Source organism: Plectropomus leopardus, chromosome 14 (genome assembly GCF_008729295.1).
Source record: "Plectropomus leopardus isolate mb chromosome 14, YSFRI_Pleo_2.0, whole genome shotgun sequence".
In the NCBI taxonomy this organism is placed as follows: domain Eukaryota; kingdom Metazoa; phylum Chordata; class Actinopteri; order Perciformes; family Serranidae; genus Plectropomus; species Plectropomus leopardus.
In genome coordinates this window covers 16,836,019-16,852,141 of record NC_056476.1, presented here as the reverse complement: position 1 = coordinate 16,852,141, position 16,123 = coordinate 16,836,019, and the positions used below count along the sequence as shown (strand labels likewise).

Sequence of the window (16,123 nt, the reverse complement as noted above, 5' to 3'; positions counted from 1 at the left end):
CAAAATCTTTTCTGGATAAAGTCTTTGTAATATCTTGTTAATGTCTCCTTAAGCTTGGTATTTATACAGTATTTGTCACAAATTCCCCGTGCTTTTCCCCACAGTATACACATTCAATGAGGATGACCAATACACGGGAGAAGGGACAGTGATATAACTTATTATGTGTAATGATTGTGCATTTAAAATATCTAATAATACAGAATCAGACATCATAGAAAGCACAAATGGTCAAAACGAGAAGTGAAAGACTGAAACTTAACAATAAAGTAAAAACAAACAAACATGCAAACAAAAAGCATAAAACAAAAACAAAGTGGCAGCAGTTAAAAATGACGTAGAACATAAATTACCCAATAGCAGGTCAAAATGATGTAGGGTCGAGATAATTTTCTTGTCATTTAGACGTTTAATTATTATTATTATTATTATTATTACTATTATTATTTTGGCTCACGTGACGATCCCGGAAGTTGTAATTACACAGCGCAGCCACTACGCCAACCTCACAGCTCATGAAGCTAATGTTAGCAAGCAAGCTGTCAAGCTGTCTAGTGGAGAGGCTGGGACAGACGTTTCAGCTTCCCCCTGGCTTGGACACGCAAAGCTCCGGCCCCGAAATTCCCAAGAAAACCTGTTAGAATAGATTTTAGTTCTTCAGCTGAGATAATGTAATGCACCACGGGCAAAGAGGGACCTCCGCTCTTACACATTTTATATGCACTGAGTCTGAAGTGACGACTGCTCGTCGCTAGCTAACTGGCTAGCTAGCCTAGCTAACCCGCCGCAAACCCCCTAGTTTCGTCGGTGTCCCTGTTTGGTGTGAACCGAGACCAGTCAGTCCTTGTTACTGTCGCAGCTTCCGTTGCTGTCAACCGGTATTTTGGATATTTGGTAAGTCATAAAATGTTTACTCTTAAGCCAGCAACTGTTAGTGAACGATCAGCTAGCCGCGTTAGCATGTAGCAATTAGCAAGGCCGAGCGCTCTCCTTGCCTTAACATAACGTTAGCACACTATGGCAGAGGGAGGCCTGTCAAAGTTAGCTGTAAGGGACAAGGGTCAAGGCCCGCAGCTAGGCAAAGCTGTTTGTTTATTTGGGTTGTGGTATGTACTTGCCACATAGCTAACTTTTGCCGTAAATCTAACAGCAAAAGCTACCCTCACTGTGCAGGTTCATGCTGTAAATTAGCATACCACAACGTTGATTTTAATGTTGGATTTACCAGATCTGCTGAAACTGTTTAGAGGTGGTTATCGAGTAACTGGTCAGTGGGTTAGCTAATGTTAGCTCTGCAGGCATGTAAGTTAACTATCATTACCCCGACTAGCTAACGTGGTGAAGTGTTACTCATTGCGAAGGTCAGATGCTGCCCAGCGGTGTATTCAAAATACAATTAAATAACGTACGTCCTATCATTGTATCTAATGTGAAAGGGCGTTTCAATCTGCTACACACCAGCAGTGTTCCTAATATGTAACGTTAGCCAAAATGTGTGCCCAGGTCTACTATTTTTAGATTAGAGCAGGGGGCCTGAACTCAGCTCCAACATGTTCAGTTTTGAATGGACTATGTGTTATCTGTTACAGCTCAATCGATATGGAACACTGTGTCCCCCTGTTTAGCACTGCGTACACATAATGTATATGCTGTAGGAAATAATTCAGATGTGTATGCCAAAAATAAATAAATCTTTTCATAATTACTTTATTAGAAACTGAATATTGCTATAAAGACCTCAGTTCAGGGTTCCCACAGTCATGAAGAACCTGGATAAGTCATGGAATTTCACAATCACGTTTCCAGGCCTGCAAAAGTTTTACTCACAAATCCTGAAAGTTTTGTAAAAGTCATGGAATGTTGTTGTGTGCAATGAAATTGGCACAGAAATCTTCAGTGGGTGACATACACTTCCTTCTTTTTTTATAAGCTAATTTTTGGGTTTTATGGTTATTATTGTTGTAGTTTTTTTTTTTATTAATTATGAAGATGAGGGGGAAAACAAATTTAGCGTTTTGCACGGTGTCCGTTCTTCATTCATGTAATTGTGTATGGTCGCTTGCATCTATGTTTGAAACTTTAATTTACTTAAAAAAGCATAACAATTATGCAGTGAACTTTAAATAATGATATGTACAAAGTATTTGTAAGATTTTGAAAAAACATTGCAAAAAAGTATTCAAAAAAAGAGATGTAACATAACAGTAACCTGAATGTATTTTCTGTTGCTGTCGACATACTGTAGCTCTGATATGCATCAATGTGTGATGTTTTGTTAACCATTATGTACATTTTTTGCCAGTGTTATTACTCTCCGCTAGTTAAAATTATGTTCAAACAGAGTTTGAATCTGATATGTTTGAATGAAGTCGGGGCAAATAGGCCAAAGGAAAGAAAAAAAACATTATGGGCTGTTGAAAAGTCATGGGAAACTTTAGAAATGTTATCCATGAAAATGTGTTGGAACCCTGTTAATTGGCTACATTAGAAAACACTATATTTATGCCATACGTTGTAAACATATGTCTCTCTTTTAATTTGTGCTACAGGTCTAAAGAGGGACACAATGGGTGCATTTCTTGACAAACCAAAGATGGAAAAATACAATTCCCATGGCGAGGGCAACGAACTGAGGTATGGGCTGAGTAGCATGCAGGGTTGGCGGGTAGAGATGGAAGATGCACACACAGCAGTAATTGGCCTGCCTCATGGTCTCGACCCCTGGTCGTTCTTTGCTGTTTATGATGGGCACGCTGGCTCTCAGGTGGCCAAGTACTGCTGTGAGCACCTGCTGGAGCACATCACCAGCAACGTAGACTTCCAGAGTGCTCTGCAGGGGGACCCTAATGTGGAAAGCGTGAAGAATGGGATCCGCACAGGGTTCCTGCAGATTGATGAACACATGCGAACCATCTCCGAGAAGAAGCATGGCGTGGACCGCAGTGGTTCCACTGCAGTGGGAGTGATGATTGCACCGACCCATATCTACTTTATCAACTGCGGCGACTCACGGGGACTCCTCAGTCGGGGCGGAGCTGTGCACTTCTTCACACAGGATCACAAACCCAGCAACCCTTTGGAGAAGGAAAGGATCCAGAATGCTGGTGGCTCAGTCATGATCCAGCGAGTTAATGGGTCCCTAGCTGTGTCTCGCGCTCTGGGAGACTTCGATTACAAGTGTGTGCATGGAAAAGGCCCGACAGAGCAGCTTGTGTCTCCTGAGCCTGAAGTTTATGCAATAGAGAGATGCGAGGGGGAAGATGAATTCATTATACTAGCTTGTGATGGCATCTGGGATGTCATGGCCAACGAAGAACTGTGTGACTTTGTCAGGTCAAGACTAGAGGTGACAGATGATCTTGAAAGAGTCAGCAATGAAATTGTTGACACCTGCTTGTACAAGGTATGGCGTGTCCACAGAACCTACATGGACATTTTCATACACACTTGTCTGCTTTGGTATTGTGATTTACATGTTCTCTGTCTTTGTTTTTATTTTTCCACAGGGAAGCCGGGACAATATGAGTGTTGTGTTAATCTGCTTTCCTGGGGCACCAAAGGTATCTCCAGAAGCAGTAAAACGAGAGGCTGAGCTGGATAAATATCTGGAGGGCAGAGTAGAAGGTAGGACAGAAAAACATATAGGGCTGTACCCGATTAAGAATTATGCCAGTCGATCAGATTTGGCTGTTCATTACAAATATCGATGACTCATTTTTTTGCTCTATATAAATTTTAAGGTTTGAACAGGCTCAGTGTGATGGCAGCACTGTAATATAGTAACCAACCTAACGGCGGATCAGCTTTGTGCAGCAACATTTTACGCCGGCACTAGATATAAAAAAAAAGTCCAAAACTGTGTCATATTAAGTATCTACAAGCTGTAAATTCACCACTTCTGGGCAGACGAGAGAACATAATGTTTTCTCAGAGCCCCACTGTGTAGAGATCTCTCCCTCTATTTCATGTAAAAGTCAAGAGAGGGAGAGGGAATTACCTTATATTCACTGTGAATGTCAAGTGAGAAGAAGCAAAGAATCCCCCTCACTGTTGAAGAATTGCTCATTTTGTTTAATTAGTTGCTTTTTAGTAGACTTTAAACAAGAGAGAATCTATGGTTTAAAGTACACAAGCATCAACTGCGTTTCCTTTTTGAGCAAATAACATGAGTCAACTGTATAACAATAACAATCCTCAGTCAATTACATTTTGATGCTGGAGGCATATTTTGTAATTGGACACCATTTTGTCTGGGAATGAAACTGAACACACGTTCAATGTTGACTTTGAAACCAGGAGAAAGCGCTTGTCTATCAAACCTTTCTGGTTAATATTTCTCTACTGTAGGTACAGTAGTTGGACATAGGTCTCAGGTTACCACTCCCTTTCAGTGTTACACTCCTAAACCTTTACACTTTCTATCAGCAGGCAAAGCCAGGTTTTTTTCATATAGGCCAAAAACACAAATCACTACTTTACCACAGTGTGCCTTACAATCTATACAGCATACAAGACCCTCACTCTGAATAAGGAGAAAATTGCCCAAAAAACCTTAAGGGGGTGGGGGTTGGGTAAAACTCAGGGAGAGCAATGGAGGAGGGATCACTCTTCTAGGACAGACTGGCATTCAGGACTGCAGATGTGTATACGGAGAAAAATGTGTTTTAAATAATGAAGGTAGTAACTTTTATTTGCATGCATTACAGAGGATTGTTATCCTATTGTTTGTCTGTTACATCAGCAAAAGAGCGTTATTAACACAAAATAACAGTATTCAAGGTGTATTTGGTCACTTAATGACAGTGTGTCATATTTACTAAAACTGTCACTTTATTCTGAACGAAGTATATGAGACAGATGATTTATGAAAACAATTACATCCGTCCTCTTTTTCATACTGCTTTTTATGACGTTCACTTAAATCTACCGCCAAAAACAACCAATCAGAGCTGTCAATCAAGTTAATAACGGCTTTTATGAGTCAAACTGTAAAAGTAGCCAGCGCTTAACAAATATGAATCAAGATTCTGTTTCTGCGTTGTCTATTTCTCCTCTCTCAGGTTTCAGAAACATTTTAGTGTACTGTTTAGCTGTAAAATGTTTGTGACCTGGCTGCCGTGTTGGAAATAGTACTGCACTGCACTGCAGTACTGTACTGCATACCAGCAGGACTGACAATCTCATTCTACAGTACACTAAAATATCTATCTGAAAACATTTTAGACTAGAAATATGTAATGCGGAAAGAGAATCTTGATTGATATTTGATCAATGCTGTCTAGTTGGACAGTCTGACTGCAGTTCATGAGCCGTGATTGACATGACTGACAGCTGCATTGCAGACTTCTTATTCAATTAATCAATCAAAACTTTATTTATGTAGCACTTTTCATACAAAAAACATTGTAGCACAAAGCCTTCACAAATAGACAGATTAACCTCAGATAAAAAGAAATACGACCCGCCACCCCACCATCCACCCCCCACCCTGCACCCTGCACAAGGTTAAATCTACATCTGCATTAATGAACTAGGTAACAACAGGCATTAATGCCTGAGGAAACACTATCTCAGATGAGGAAACACTGGAGGTATGATGGAAGAATAAGAATAACAATAAAAAGATTATAAAGCTAATACAAAATAAATAAAGATAATTAATTGAATAAATGAGTGCATAAATAACTATATAAATAAATAAAATATTACTACTCATACTAGTATAAAGAATAAGAGTAAATAAGTAAACAAGTGGTAAAATATTATTAAAACAATAAATAAGTTAATGGAGTAAAATAGGAATAAAACAATAAATAAGTTAACAAGAGGTAAAATATTGTTCAATTAAAGGCTAAACTAAAAAGGTAGGTCTTGAGATTGCTTTTAAAAACATGAACTTTATGTGCTGCCCTCTTATTCTTCATAAATGTGCGGTAAAGCCATTAGAAACTCTATGCTTAAATTGAAAAATCATGATATTCATACCATTGCGTCAACCTAATTATTACTGTATACCATATTCTTGTGCACGTAGATACACATTCTATCATTTTAGTTGTATATATCAATACAGATCATTTTTAGAAACACTGTACAGTCTTGTGAAATGACCCAAATATAATTTGTTTTCCAACAGAGATCATCAAAAAGCAGGGGGATGAAGGAGTCCCGGATTTGGTCCATGTTATGCGAACGTTAGCGTCTGAGAGCATCCCTAACCTCCCACCTGGAGGAGAGCTGGCAAGCAAGTGAGTGAAATTTGTGGACACATTTGATGGCAATGACATTTATCTTTCTGATGGTAATTTTAATGAAAACTAAATGTTTTTATGCTTTTTCCTCCTCACAGACGAAGTGTTATTGAAGCAGTGTACAACAAACTCAACCCCTACCGAAGTGATGACACAGTGAGTATCCAAGCTTGTCTTTTAACTCTTCGTAGGTGCGCTTGGTTTGGAATATGCATGAGTTTTGACGTGTGACCAGCAAATTTTAACCAATTTTATGCATGTCATTAGTATTCAACAAGATGGAGCAAGAAAATAGGCTTGTTGCCTGATTTTAATTCACTCAATGCAGTGAGAGAGAAAAAAAAAAAACGCGTTGCGGACTGTCTCAACAATGACATAGTGGTCTGTCCAGGTTTTGTGTCTCTTGCCTTCTGTCCCGTTTTTATCAATTTTCAGTGTTGTCTGAAGAACAGAGAAAATTGATAAAAGCACCACCAATTGTTCTAATACTACAGTTGTTTTTTTTTTTTTGTTTTTTTTTTTTTAAATTGTGGCCGTCGCCAGTAGAAAATGGTCGGATTGTTTCCTTTAAAAGGTCCAGTGTGAAGGATTGAGAGGCATCTAAAGGTGAGAATGCAGAACGGGAACTTCTGCTGTGTGCCAGTCAACATGCAGGAGAACTATGATAACTGAGCCAAAAATGCAAATATCCCTGTCAAAGAGCCAGTATTTGAATTGGCATTCTGGCCCACTGTATAGCAACATGGCGGACTTGGAGAAGAAGACCTGTTTTGTATTTTGATGTAAACGGCTTATTCAAAAATAATTCAAGTGCATTTCTTATTTTTAGGTAATTATAAACAAATGAAAACAAAAAGGGTTTTACTTAGCATTTCTGCTGATACACGGCACTAAATCCTTCACAATGGACCTTTAAATTGTCCTAGTAAAACTTCAGTTGCATACCTTGGTTTCATTTTGACAAAGGACTGCAATTGCATTGCAGGTCCTGTGCCAAAAAGGCTCAGTTTCCCACCACATGAGCTGATTTCACTAATTGGTGCTGTTTAAATCAAAGAGAGAAGAGCTAAATAGTGAAATTGTGTGGTATTTGTGTGGATGGAATAAAAATCTACACTCTGTGACATACTAGTTTAAAAAAGGAACCTTGCTCATCATTTCTTTATATAAGGACCACAAAGCTGATGCCCTCGTCCACTCAGATATCGTGCTTTTAAGTTTTCATCAGATGAGCTCACTGGGTCAGCTACATTTGAATTGTGTACATGTTATCTTGTCCTTGACAGTGAAAATTGGCACTTTGTTTCAGTGTTTCATGTTTGTGTATTGGTGGACTTTTTAAATTACTTTCACACATTGGTTTATTTCGAAAATTAGGGTGCCTTCTGAAAGCCGTTAGGCCCCTTGACTTCCTCTGTATTATGTAGCGCAGCCTGAATACAGAATGGGCTAAATCGACACAAAGCTTTCCATGGATAAAGTGAGAGTAGCTTCTTTGAAATGTTTGCAAATGAATTCAAAGAGATTCATAGAGACCTTACACAGTTTTTGCTGCTACGTTCAACCCTCTGAGTGAGTAGTCATTTAAACCACCTTTGGTAGTATTGGCACTTTGAGTTCATCTGGGACACATCTTCATTATCAGCTTACACATATGGATATATCCATTTGTTTGTAGCTTTGCTTCAGCTCGGTCAAGCAGGGTGAGAGGAGGCTGTGAACACTTTTCTTTAACTTAATACAATAAAGTACCACTAAAGGACTTTAATATTTTTTTTTCTGAAGCCGCTCTGATGTTGATTTTGTTGTGTGAGGTATGCATAGACGCAAAAGAAAAAAGGAAAAAAGGCTGACGACAAATAAGGATTAAAAAAGGACAATAATAAGAATTTGATCAAATAAAAAAAAACCATAAAATCTATATACACTTCTAAAAAAATAAGGAATCTTGAAGCTAAAGAACAGATGGCTTAAGGTGAAATATACACATGACATTTCTTTTGTGGCCAAATGATACCTTTTTTTTTTCTTTTTAAAAAAAAGTTTTATGCACCTAATTCTGAGGTGACCATACTGTTATGCCTTTAGTGTACAATCATTGTGTTTTTAAAAGCACAAACATGCCCCTTCTCCTCTGTGTCTCCCACCAGATTCTCCTTAAAGCCTCCTACAGAGTGTGAAATTTTAGCAATCTTATAAGTTTATAGCAAGCCACACTGTGAGACACGGATCTATTAAACTTGGGTAAACTTGGCATATCAACTTTGCTGCGAGAGCAAATTTTTGACACTGTCAGAATTTGATCTCAGGCTGTATTTGATTGCACAACCGTTACTATGGCCGTCCTTGAACCTCTCTCACTGTGTGACGAAGGTCCACCGTTTTAGAGCCATCACCAAAGATATCGACACATCTCTTTCACGCTGGTCATCTTTCTCCTGGGACAGCCCAAAATTCTTAAGCGTACACCAGGCTTTAGAGAAAGTTTTTATTTGGTCTAATTCAGTGATGGTATCACACTGTCGCTACACGAATTCTGTCAGGACCATGCTTGAAAACATGAAGCAGTATGGCTGAGGAGTTAATGGTCTTTTCATTAGATGCGTTTTGCCATCCAGCTCATTCTGTCTCTTAAAGGGATAGTTTGGATTTGTTGAAGTGTGTATTACCTTTAGTAAATGACGGTCAGCATGTTCAGAGTTGAGAGAAGCAGGCTGGAGCACCGCCATAAAAGCTCAGCAATGCACTGCTGTGGATGGAGAGCAACTCAACTTTGTTAACCACCTGAAAAACTGGTGTTAGTTAGTGTACATTACCCGTTGTATATTTTCACCACTTTACCTCTCCGTCAGACAGCCCTTTCTGACAGGGAACTGAAGCTATGCTCTCTTAAAAGCTACCACACTCCTTAAAAAAACACACAGTAATCTTGCAGAATACCTTGGGGAAGTTGCTAGTATACCGCTTCCTTTATCAGTTAATGTATTTGTATAACTGGTGAATCTGAACTAACCCTGTAAAACACCAAAGTCTTGCAATTACACAAACAAACCGACCGATCGAAGCAGCGGTATACCAGCAGCTCCTGTGGTCAGTGAGGTAAAATTTGTGTTTTTTGTCAAAGAAGTCTGGTGGCTTTGAAGAGAGCATAGATCACAGCTTCAGTTAGCTGTCTGAAAAAGGCTGTCTGATGGCAAGGTAAACACTTTAATATTTGTTTTAGGTGGCTGAAATTAGTTTTGTTGCTGCCTTTGTCCACAGCAGTACATTGCTTAGCTTCTGTGGTGTTTCTCCTATCTTACCATCACTGACTGTTGTAACACACCGACTATTCATAGTACATCATACAACACCACTACCTATCCCTTTTATTCTTCAGAAAAGACCTTCACATTAATAGGTTGTTTTGTTGAACATGCCATATGAAGTCAAAGAGGTAGATCTATACGAATCAATTCTTAAAGCCCTTATAAGTTTAAAAAGCACTGCAAAATACAGCAAATAGAATAGAAAAGAGAATAGAATATAACTTTAGTGTCCACCCGGGTGGAAATTTGTCTTTGGCCCACCAGACACGGAAGACAGCATAATAAAACGCAGACGAGCAGTAAGTAAACAAACACATAAACGGGTCATTAGGAACACATTAAATCAGTTTATATCACTGTCCGTCTGCGGTTTTAAACTCATCCGTCACTTGGTTGAGTTAAGAACAGTGATGGCACTTGGGATGAAGGACTTCTTAAATACAGTTTTGGTTGCCAGAGGGACTCCATAACGCCTACCAGAGCTCAGGAGCTCAAACTAGCTGAAGAGAGGATGGGAGCTTTCTGCCAAAATACTCCTCGCCTTTTTCCTATTCCTTTCTGTAAAAAGTTAGTTCAAGGTCTTTTGTGGCTTGCCAACTATTTTACTTGCCGTTGACACAATCCGACAAATTTTACTCTTGCCTGTACAGTTTAGGTGAATGTACCACGCAGGAAAGGTCTGGGAAATGTGTCATTAAGGCATTTTATTTCTCACGTTATTTTTTGTCATATTTGATTGGTTTGCTAAACCGGCTCTTTGTCATTGTGGCAGAGGCCGTTATACTGTAAAAGCAAACCATGTTACTAAAATCTTTATAAAAAAGGAAGTGAAATGTTGTTATAAATGCTGTGACTGTAGTAGGTGTCAATAGGTCAGTCCACCTTATTACTTTTTCTCTTTGAGATTTTGTGGTAAGTGTTCTCTGTGAAGGTAATAACAACAGAAATAACTAAGATAACTGCACTAGGGGGAGAAACCTTTTTGAGACATCTCTTACTGCTTTCTGTGTCACCTCTGAGTCGTTGTTCTGCTTTTTAGCAAAACTCCCTAAACATCTCCATCAAGCAATTACATGTTTGGCAGTTTTGTTTGTTTAAAGGGAGAACATTAGTCAGAAGGCCTTATTAATAAAACTGTAAATTCCTTCCCATTAAAATCACAGTGGTATAAGACACAAAAAAGACAAAAGGTAGTATTAGGTACAATAATACACAGAGACAATACATTATATCCATAAAAATGTATAAATAAAATGTTATTTCGACTAGATAAAATTAGTTTCATATCAACTTGAGAAGGGAGTCATACTGTTCTAGGGGGTTTTTTTGCAAAAAAAATAGGTACATAGGATTACAATTTTGATATTCTTGTAAACTGCAATGACTAGTTGACATTACAGTACTACAGTTTACAACCAAATGGTAAGAAAAAGAAAGCAAAATAGTCTAAAATAAGGAGTTCAGCATTGATGTTTTTCTTTTGTTTGGCATAGTGGAGCAAGGTAGCATTTTGTTTTTTCACTGTTGAGTTTATAACCTATTTGTTTACTTCATTTGCTTGCAACAGACAGTTCAATCATTGTGGCCGATAATGCCTCAGCACGCGTTAACAGGGATGTCCAGATGAAATTACAATTTTCTCACTCTCAGGTCAAGTCCTTTGATATTGGATATCTGCCGATCTGAAGGCTGTGTGCACTTAAATTGTGCATTGATAACAGTAATGATCAATTAATCTTTTAATCCTGATTTTTCAAAAAGCATCTTTTCTTTGCTTATACCAGAGAATACCAAAAGTTTTTTTCCTCAATCAAAGCTCATAGCATGTAGAGGAAAAGACATATGAAACACATTGAATATAAGTGAATCATGCTCAGCTTTGCCCGCTTCATTTTACAATGTTGCTGCCGCGCTCTTCTTCTAGACCGCAAGAGGGCTGCCTTGTCTAGTCTGAAATAGTATTATTACGCGCTTTGTTTGCTAATGCTAGCCTTTGAAATATTCTCTCAGAATGCACCATTCTGCACATAGCTAGAATGCAAAAGGAAAGACTGCACACTGTTTATATTTCAAAATCAGATCGTTATTTGATCGATTAATATTCACACGTTCAACCAGATTCTTGACAAATTGATTTAATTAATTCATGAAAGAGGCTGTTTATCTTCATCCTCTGCCACCCTGTCCTTTACGCTGGCAGCAGTGTGGAAGGCCATGTTATAAGAGTAGTGTAGCTGCTTTCTGGAAAATAATAACTTTATTTATATAGCACCTTTAAAAGCAGTTGTTTACAAAGTGCTTTGACTGACAAAGCAAAGGCACGAACTCAAAGAATAATAAAAAATAAACATCAACAAATATGTCAAACAGAGAAAGTTCTAGAACAGTCAAAATGCAAAAAAAGACGATAAAAGTAATCTAAGAAGTAATATAACAAGACAACGTCGCATACGTGGGGATAAAACAAAGATATGATGATAAAAACATGAATAAAAGACACATGAACAAGTAAATAAATAAAATGTGAAAAGATGGCAAGAACAGGACATAGGGAGGATGAGGTAAAGATAAACAGAAACAGCAGCTAAATAACAAAAGAAAGAGATAAAAATGAAAAAATAAATAAAGGTGACGTCACATAAAAGCAAGTCTGTAAAAGTGCATTAGCCTGGTCCAATATCTGTTAAAAACAACCTTCATTTTACAAGTATAAATAAGTCGACTCGTGACCAGTAGATTCAGTTTGATACACATTATAAAGATCTGTTGTTACTTGTGGTTTGCAGTTTGGCTGAGAGATGCTAAAATCATCACTATACTCGCTGAAATTTTAAGTCTTATTTTTCTTTTCACATGCACATGCACGCTCTCTCTTTTGACTTGATACAACGTGGCACCGAACTGAGCCACTAAGAAAATCTGCGTTATGATATGTCCGGTCTAAACTGCTCGCATAGGACCCCATAGGACCCAGTGTCATAATCACATCAGGTTTGGGGACCCTACTCTTTGGGCTCTGTCATTTGTCAACATAATGGCATACATAGTGAGAATGTGACATACATGTTAACAGTTAAATAAAAAAAACATCTTGCTATTTGTGCTCACATGTCAAATATGGTCTGAAAAATCTACAGAAAATTCTGGAATTAAAATAGAGAAATTTGAAATGTAAAAAGTATTGAAAGCCTGTTTACTTTAGACCGTATGCAGTGCGTATATAGGTGCAGATTTCAGGTGGTGGGTGTGTGACACAAGGAACATGGCCCGCCTCAATATTTAGAAAATGTGCATTTGTCACCCTCAATAAAAACATGAAAGCAACAGGATTTTTATTTATCAAACATACACCATAAATTGATACAGAAAAGTCACAAATTTGTGCATTAAAAATTCACTGCAGTGCAAGAAATAAAGTGTTTTAATGCTCAAAATTTTCTGGCAGATGACCCCCAAAGCCCCTGTTTCATATGTGTCCCCCTGTATGATGCGACAAAACCTGTGCCCTTGTTGGAGTGTGTGTGTGTGTGTGTGTGAGAGAGAGAGATAGAAAGAGAGAGAGATACACACTGCAATGTGGCCTTATACACAGCCAATAAGCAATGCTTTTCTTACGGCAATGGTATACAGTTCCATTCCTCTAAAATTTCTCAATGCAACATTCATAAAAATACACAGATATACATTTCATCACATGATATACTTAAATCACCAGATCATCTGTCTAAGTATTGACAATAGTAACAAAGGTTTTGGGGGAAAATAATGGTTTTGAATCTCTATCAACTCCTGGATGATTTGTGTTATTTTGTCAGTTTGTGTCACACGTGCTTAAACCTTTCCAGCTGTTGATAGAGATCTCATGGATGTAGAGCCCGAGTCTGAAGGGTTTCTCCTTCCTTTCCTCTCTTATCAAGGACTCTGCGTCCACAGACGACATGTGGTAACACAACCTCCTACCACTAACACAGCATAGAGTTTACAAACCACCATCCTCTCAAGACCCACAGCAGCTCAGCTCAGCAGTCTGTCTCTCCGTCACTCTGAGCTTTTGGTTTCTAAGAAGGGAATTTCATGGGAGGAGGAGCAGAAGGAGGAGGAGGAGGAGGAGGAGGAGGAAGAAGAGGAGTTGCATGCACACAAACCTGGAATAGTGCAGCACCAGTCCACTCTGGAGTTCAGGATCCCCACCGTCTTGTCTCCCCCTTTATGTTCACCCACCTTAATACTCTCCTCTAAAGTAATCCATAACAAGTGAGTCCACAAGGTTTTCTTTCTTTTTTTTGTTAAATAATCAGCTTAAGTAGTAAGATTTTTTTTTTTTTTTTGCTGTAATTAATTTGATTCACATTTCCTTGTGTGTGTTTGTATATTTCTGTTTTTGTGAAGTGCAATTGTCCTGTACAAACAGCCTGTATTTAATGCAGCTTGATTTTAAGTTAAAAAATGAAAGAAAAGAAAAAGAGAACCTTTTATGCACTATCTGCCTTTTCCTGCTCTTCTGGAATTGTAACAAATGTCTATTCAGTGAATATTACTGCTTGTCCTCCAGGCACAATGTCTCTGCGCTTTTACTTTCCTTTTTTTTTTTTTTTTTTTCAGTTAGTCTATGCTCCTTTAAGAAACGGGTAAATTGTATAGTTGACAGCACAGTAAGCTCTCTATATCAAACCATTTAAATCCTAATTATTTTTTTCCCTGTGCTTTTTTTTATTGTATTTTATTTTTGTAAGTGGTTTTCTGTACATGCTCAAATAATAATGGCAAAGTGTTTGTCAGTCATTTTGGACATTTGAAATGAAAAAATAACTTTTTTCTTTTTTCATTTCTTTGAGGCATCTGATGGGAAAAAGACCCCTGTTAACACGTTTGTCTGTGCGGATAGATACTTGCAAGCGTGCGTGGGTGCTTGTGTGTCTGTATGTGCGCACGTGTGTCAGTGTAAAGGCAGAACTGTGTGTGCAACTCTAATATAAATGTGTGGTTCAGACAACAGACCAGGCTGGAGTTTTAAGGGAAATGCTTACCCATTATCTGCCCCTTTTTTCAGCCAGTGTTCCACATCAACCCAACTTTCACTACTTCTTATTCCAAAACGCTTTGGATAACAGAATTTACATGCTGTTACGCTGTTTGAACAACTTCAAGCTATATATCAGAACTAACCTGAGATGACACAAGTAGTTCAATTTACCCGTGGTGTACAGTGGTTTTCAGCTAGTCGAGTCTAGACTAGTTTACACATCTATTGTGTCATATTTAAATATCAGTTTCTAAATATGCGTTGTTACCAGTGCCCTATGCGGGTGCCATATGATTTATAATCACTTGTTTCAGCTTTATGACAGCCTATGCCAAGTTTTTTGGTTTTTTTTTTCATGAGATTAAGTTTTTTTTTTTTATGTGGTACAGATAGATTTTTAGCTTCTACTTTTAACATCTGATAATTTGATGTGAACAGTTTAAGCACTGACTATTTTAGAAAAAAAAATCACCCATTAATAGTCTGATGATAGGAGGAACTGTTGACTCTAAAACCATTCTTTTCTTCACATAGTCAGACATGCAAACCAAGAACAAATCTGCTAACTGCAATGAGTTCTTGTGGTTGTTTCGCACCTTTTTAATCCCCATCGGGTGTGCCCCTCTCCCACGGCACCACAAGCCAGAGCACAAAACAGTTTGCTGCTATAGTGAATGATCTGTGGGTTGATTTTTTTTTTTTTTCCTCCCAGCTAATTTCCCCCTCTGAAACAAATAGTCACTGACTAAATCTGTATTTAACACACACACACAGTAGATATATTTCTTGAAGAGAAATGATTTTATTTCAGATTTATTTTCTGCCATTTTATTTGTCTAAAATTGCATTGTTGGAAATTTATGTATGTATATATTTTTGACTTAAACTTTCAAGGAATAAATCATGTCGCTTGAGTTAGTTTTTTGCCGTGGACAAAATGTGATTCTGGTTTGTCTTGGGACGGTTAGTTGAATATTTGTGTTTCCCTCTAATTACTTTGGTGTCCCTCTAATCAACACTGAACTGTTTAATTTATATAATACACCATAATACTATACTAAATTGTAACTCCATTTATCAAAATGACAATCCTAACTATGTTGCTGCATTTAGGTTTATGGGAAATTATTAAATCTTTAATAACAAAACATACTTCAATCCTAAATTAGCTGCTTTCTAATATGATATATATTTCTTTTGTGGCAAAAAGGCCAAAGACACTTCAATTTTGTAACTGCGAAGTCTATATCACAAGAGGTAACAATATAAAGGAGTTGTAACCCTGTAAAAATACCCTTAAAATAACCCTTAAAAATGTAAAGCTGTTAGAGAGTGATGTTTTTAAGTGTTTAAAGGTGCTCTGTGGAGTTTTTGACCACTGATGGTGCTGTAGAGAGATGTTTTGATGAGCAGGTCCTCGCTCTACTAGCATGTGAACATGATTACTGTGTGTATCAACAGTTGGTGTCACTGTAACGAGGCGTAAAAGACGACAAGCTGATGTAAAAAAGTGCAAGTTTAGAAACAAGAAAAAAAAGCCA

At 37.9% G+C, this 16,123-nt stretch overlaps 1 protein-coding gene across 1 annotated transcript; it reads left to right on the top strand.

The window, feature by feature from the left end:
• The first annotated feature begins 538 nt into the window (after window positions 1–538).
• On the top strand, window positions 539–15,500 carry ppm1aa (protein phosphatase, Mg2+/Mn2+ dependent, 1Aa). Its single transcript, XM_042500441.1, has 6 exons — window positions 539–894; window positions 2,550–3,403; window positions 3,507–3,624; window positions 6,137–6,248; window positions 6,350–6,407; window positions 13,477–15,500. Exons 2-6 carry the CDS (start codon window positions 2,567–2,569, stop codon window positions 13,504–13,506), a joined length of 1,155 nt encoding a protein of 384 aa, XP_042356375.1. The 5' UTR covers window positions 539–894; window positions 2,550–2,566; the 3' UTR covers window positions 13,507–15,500.
• Window positions 15,501–16,123: the final 623 nt, after the last annotated feature.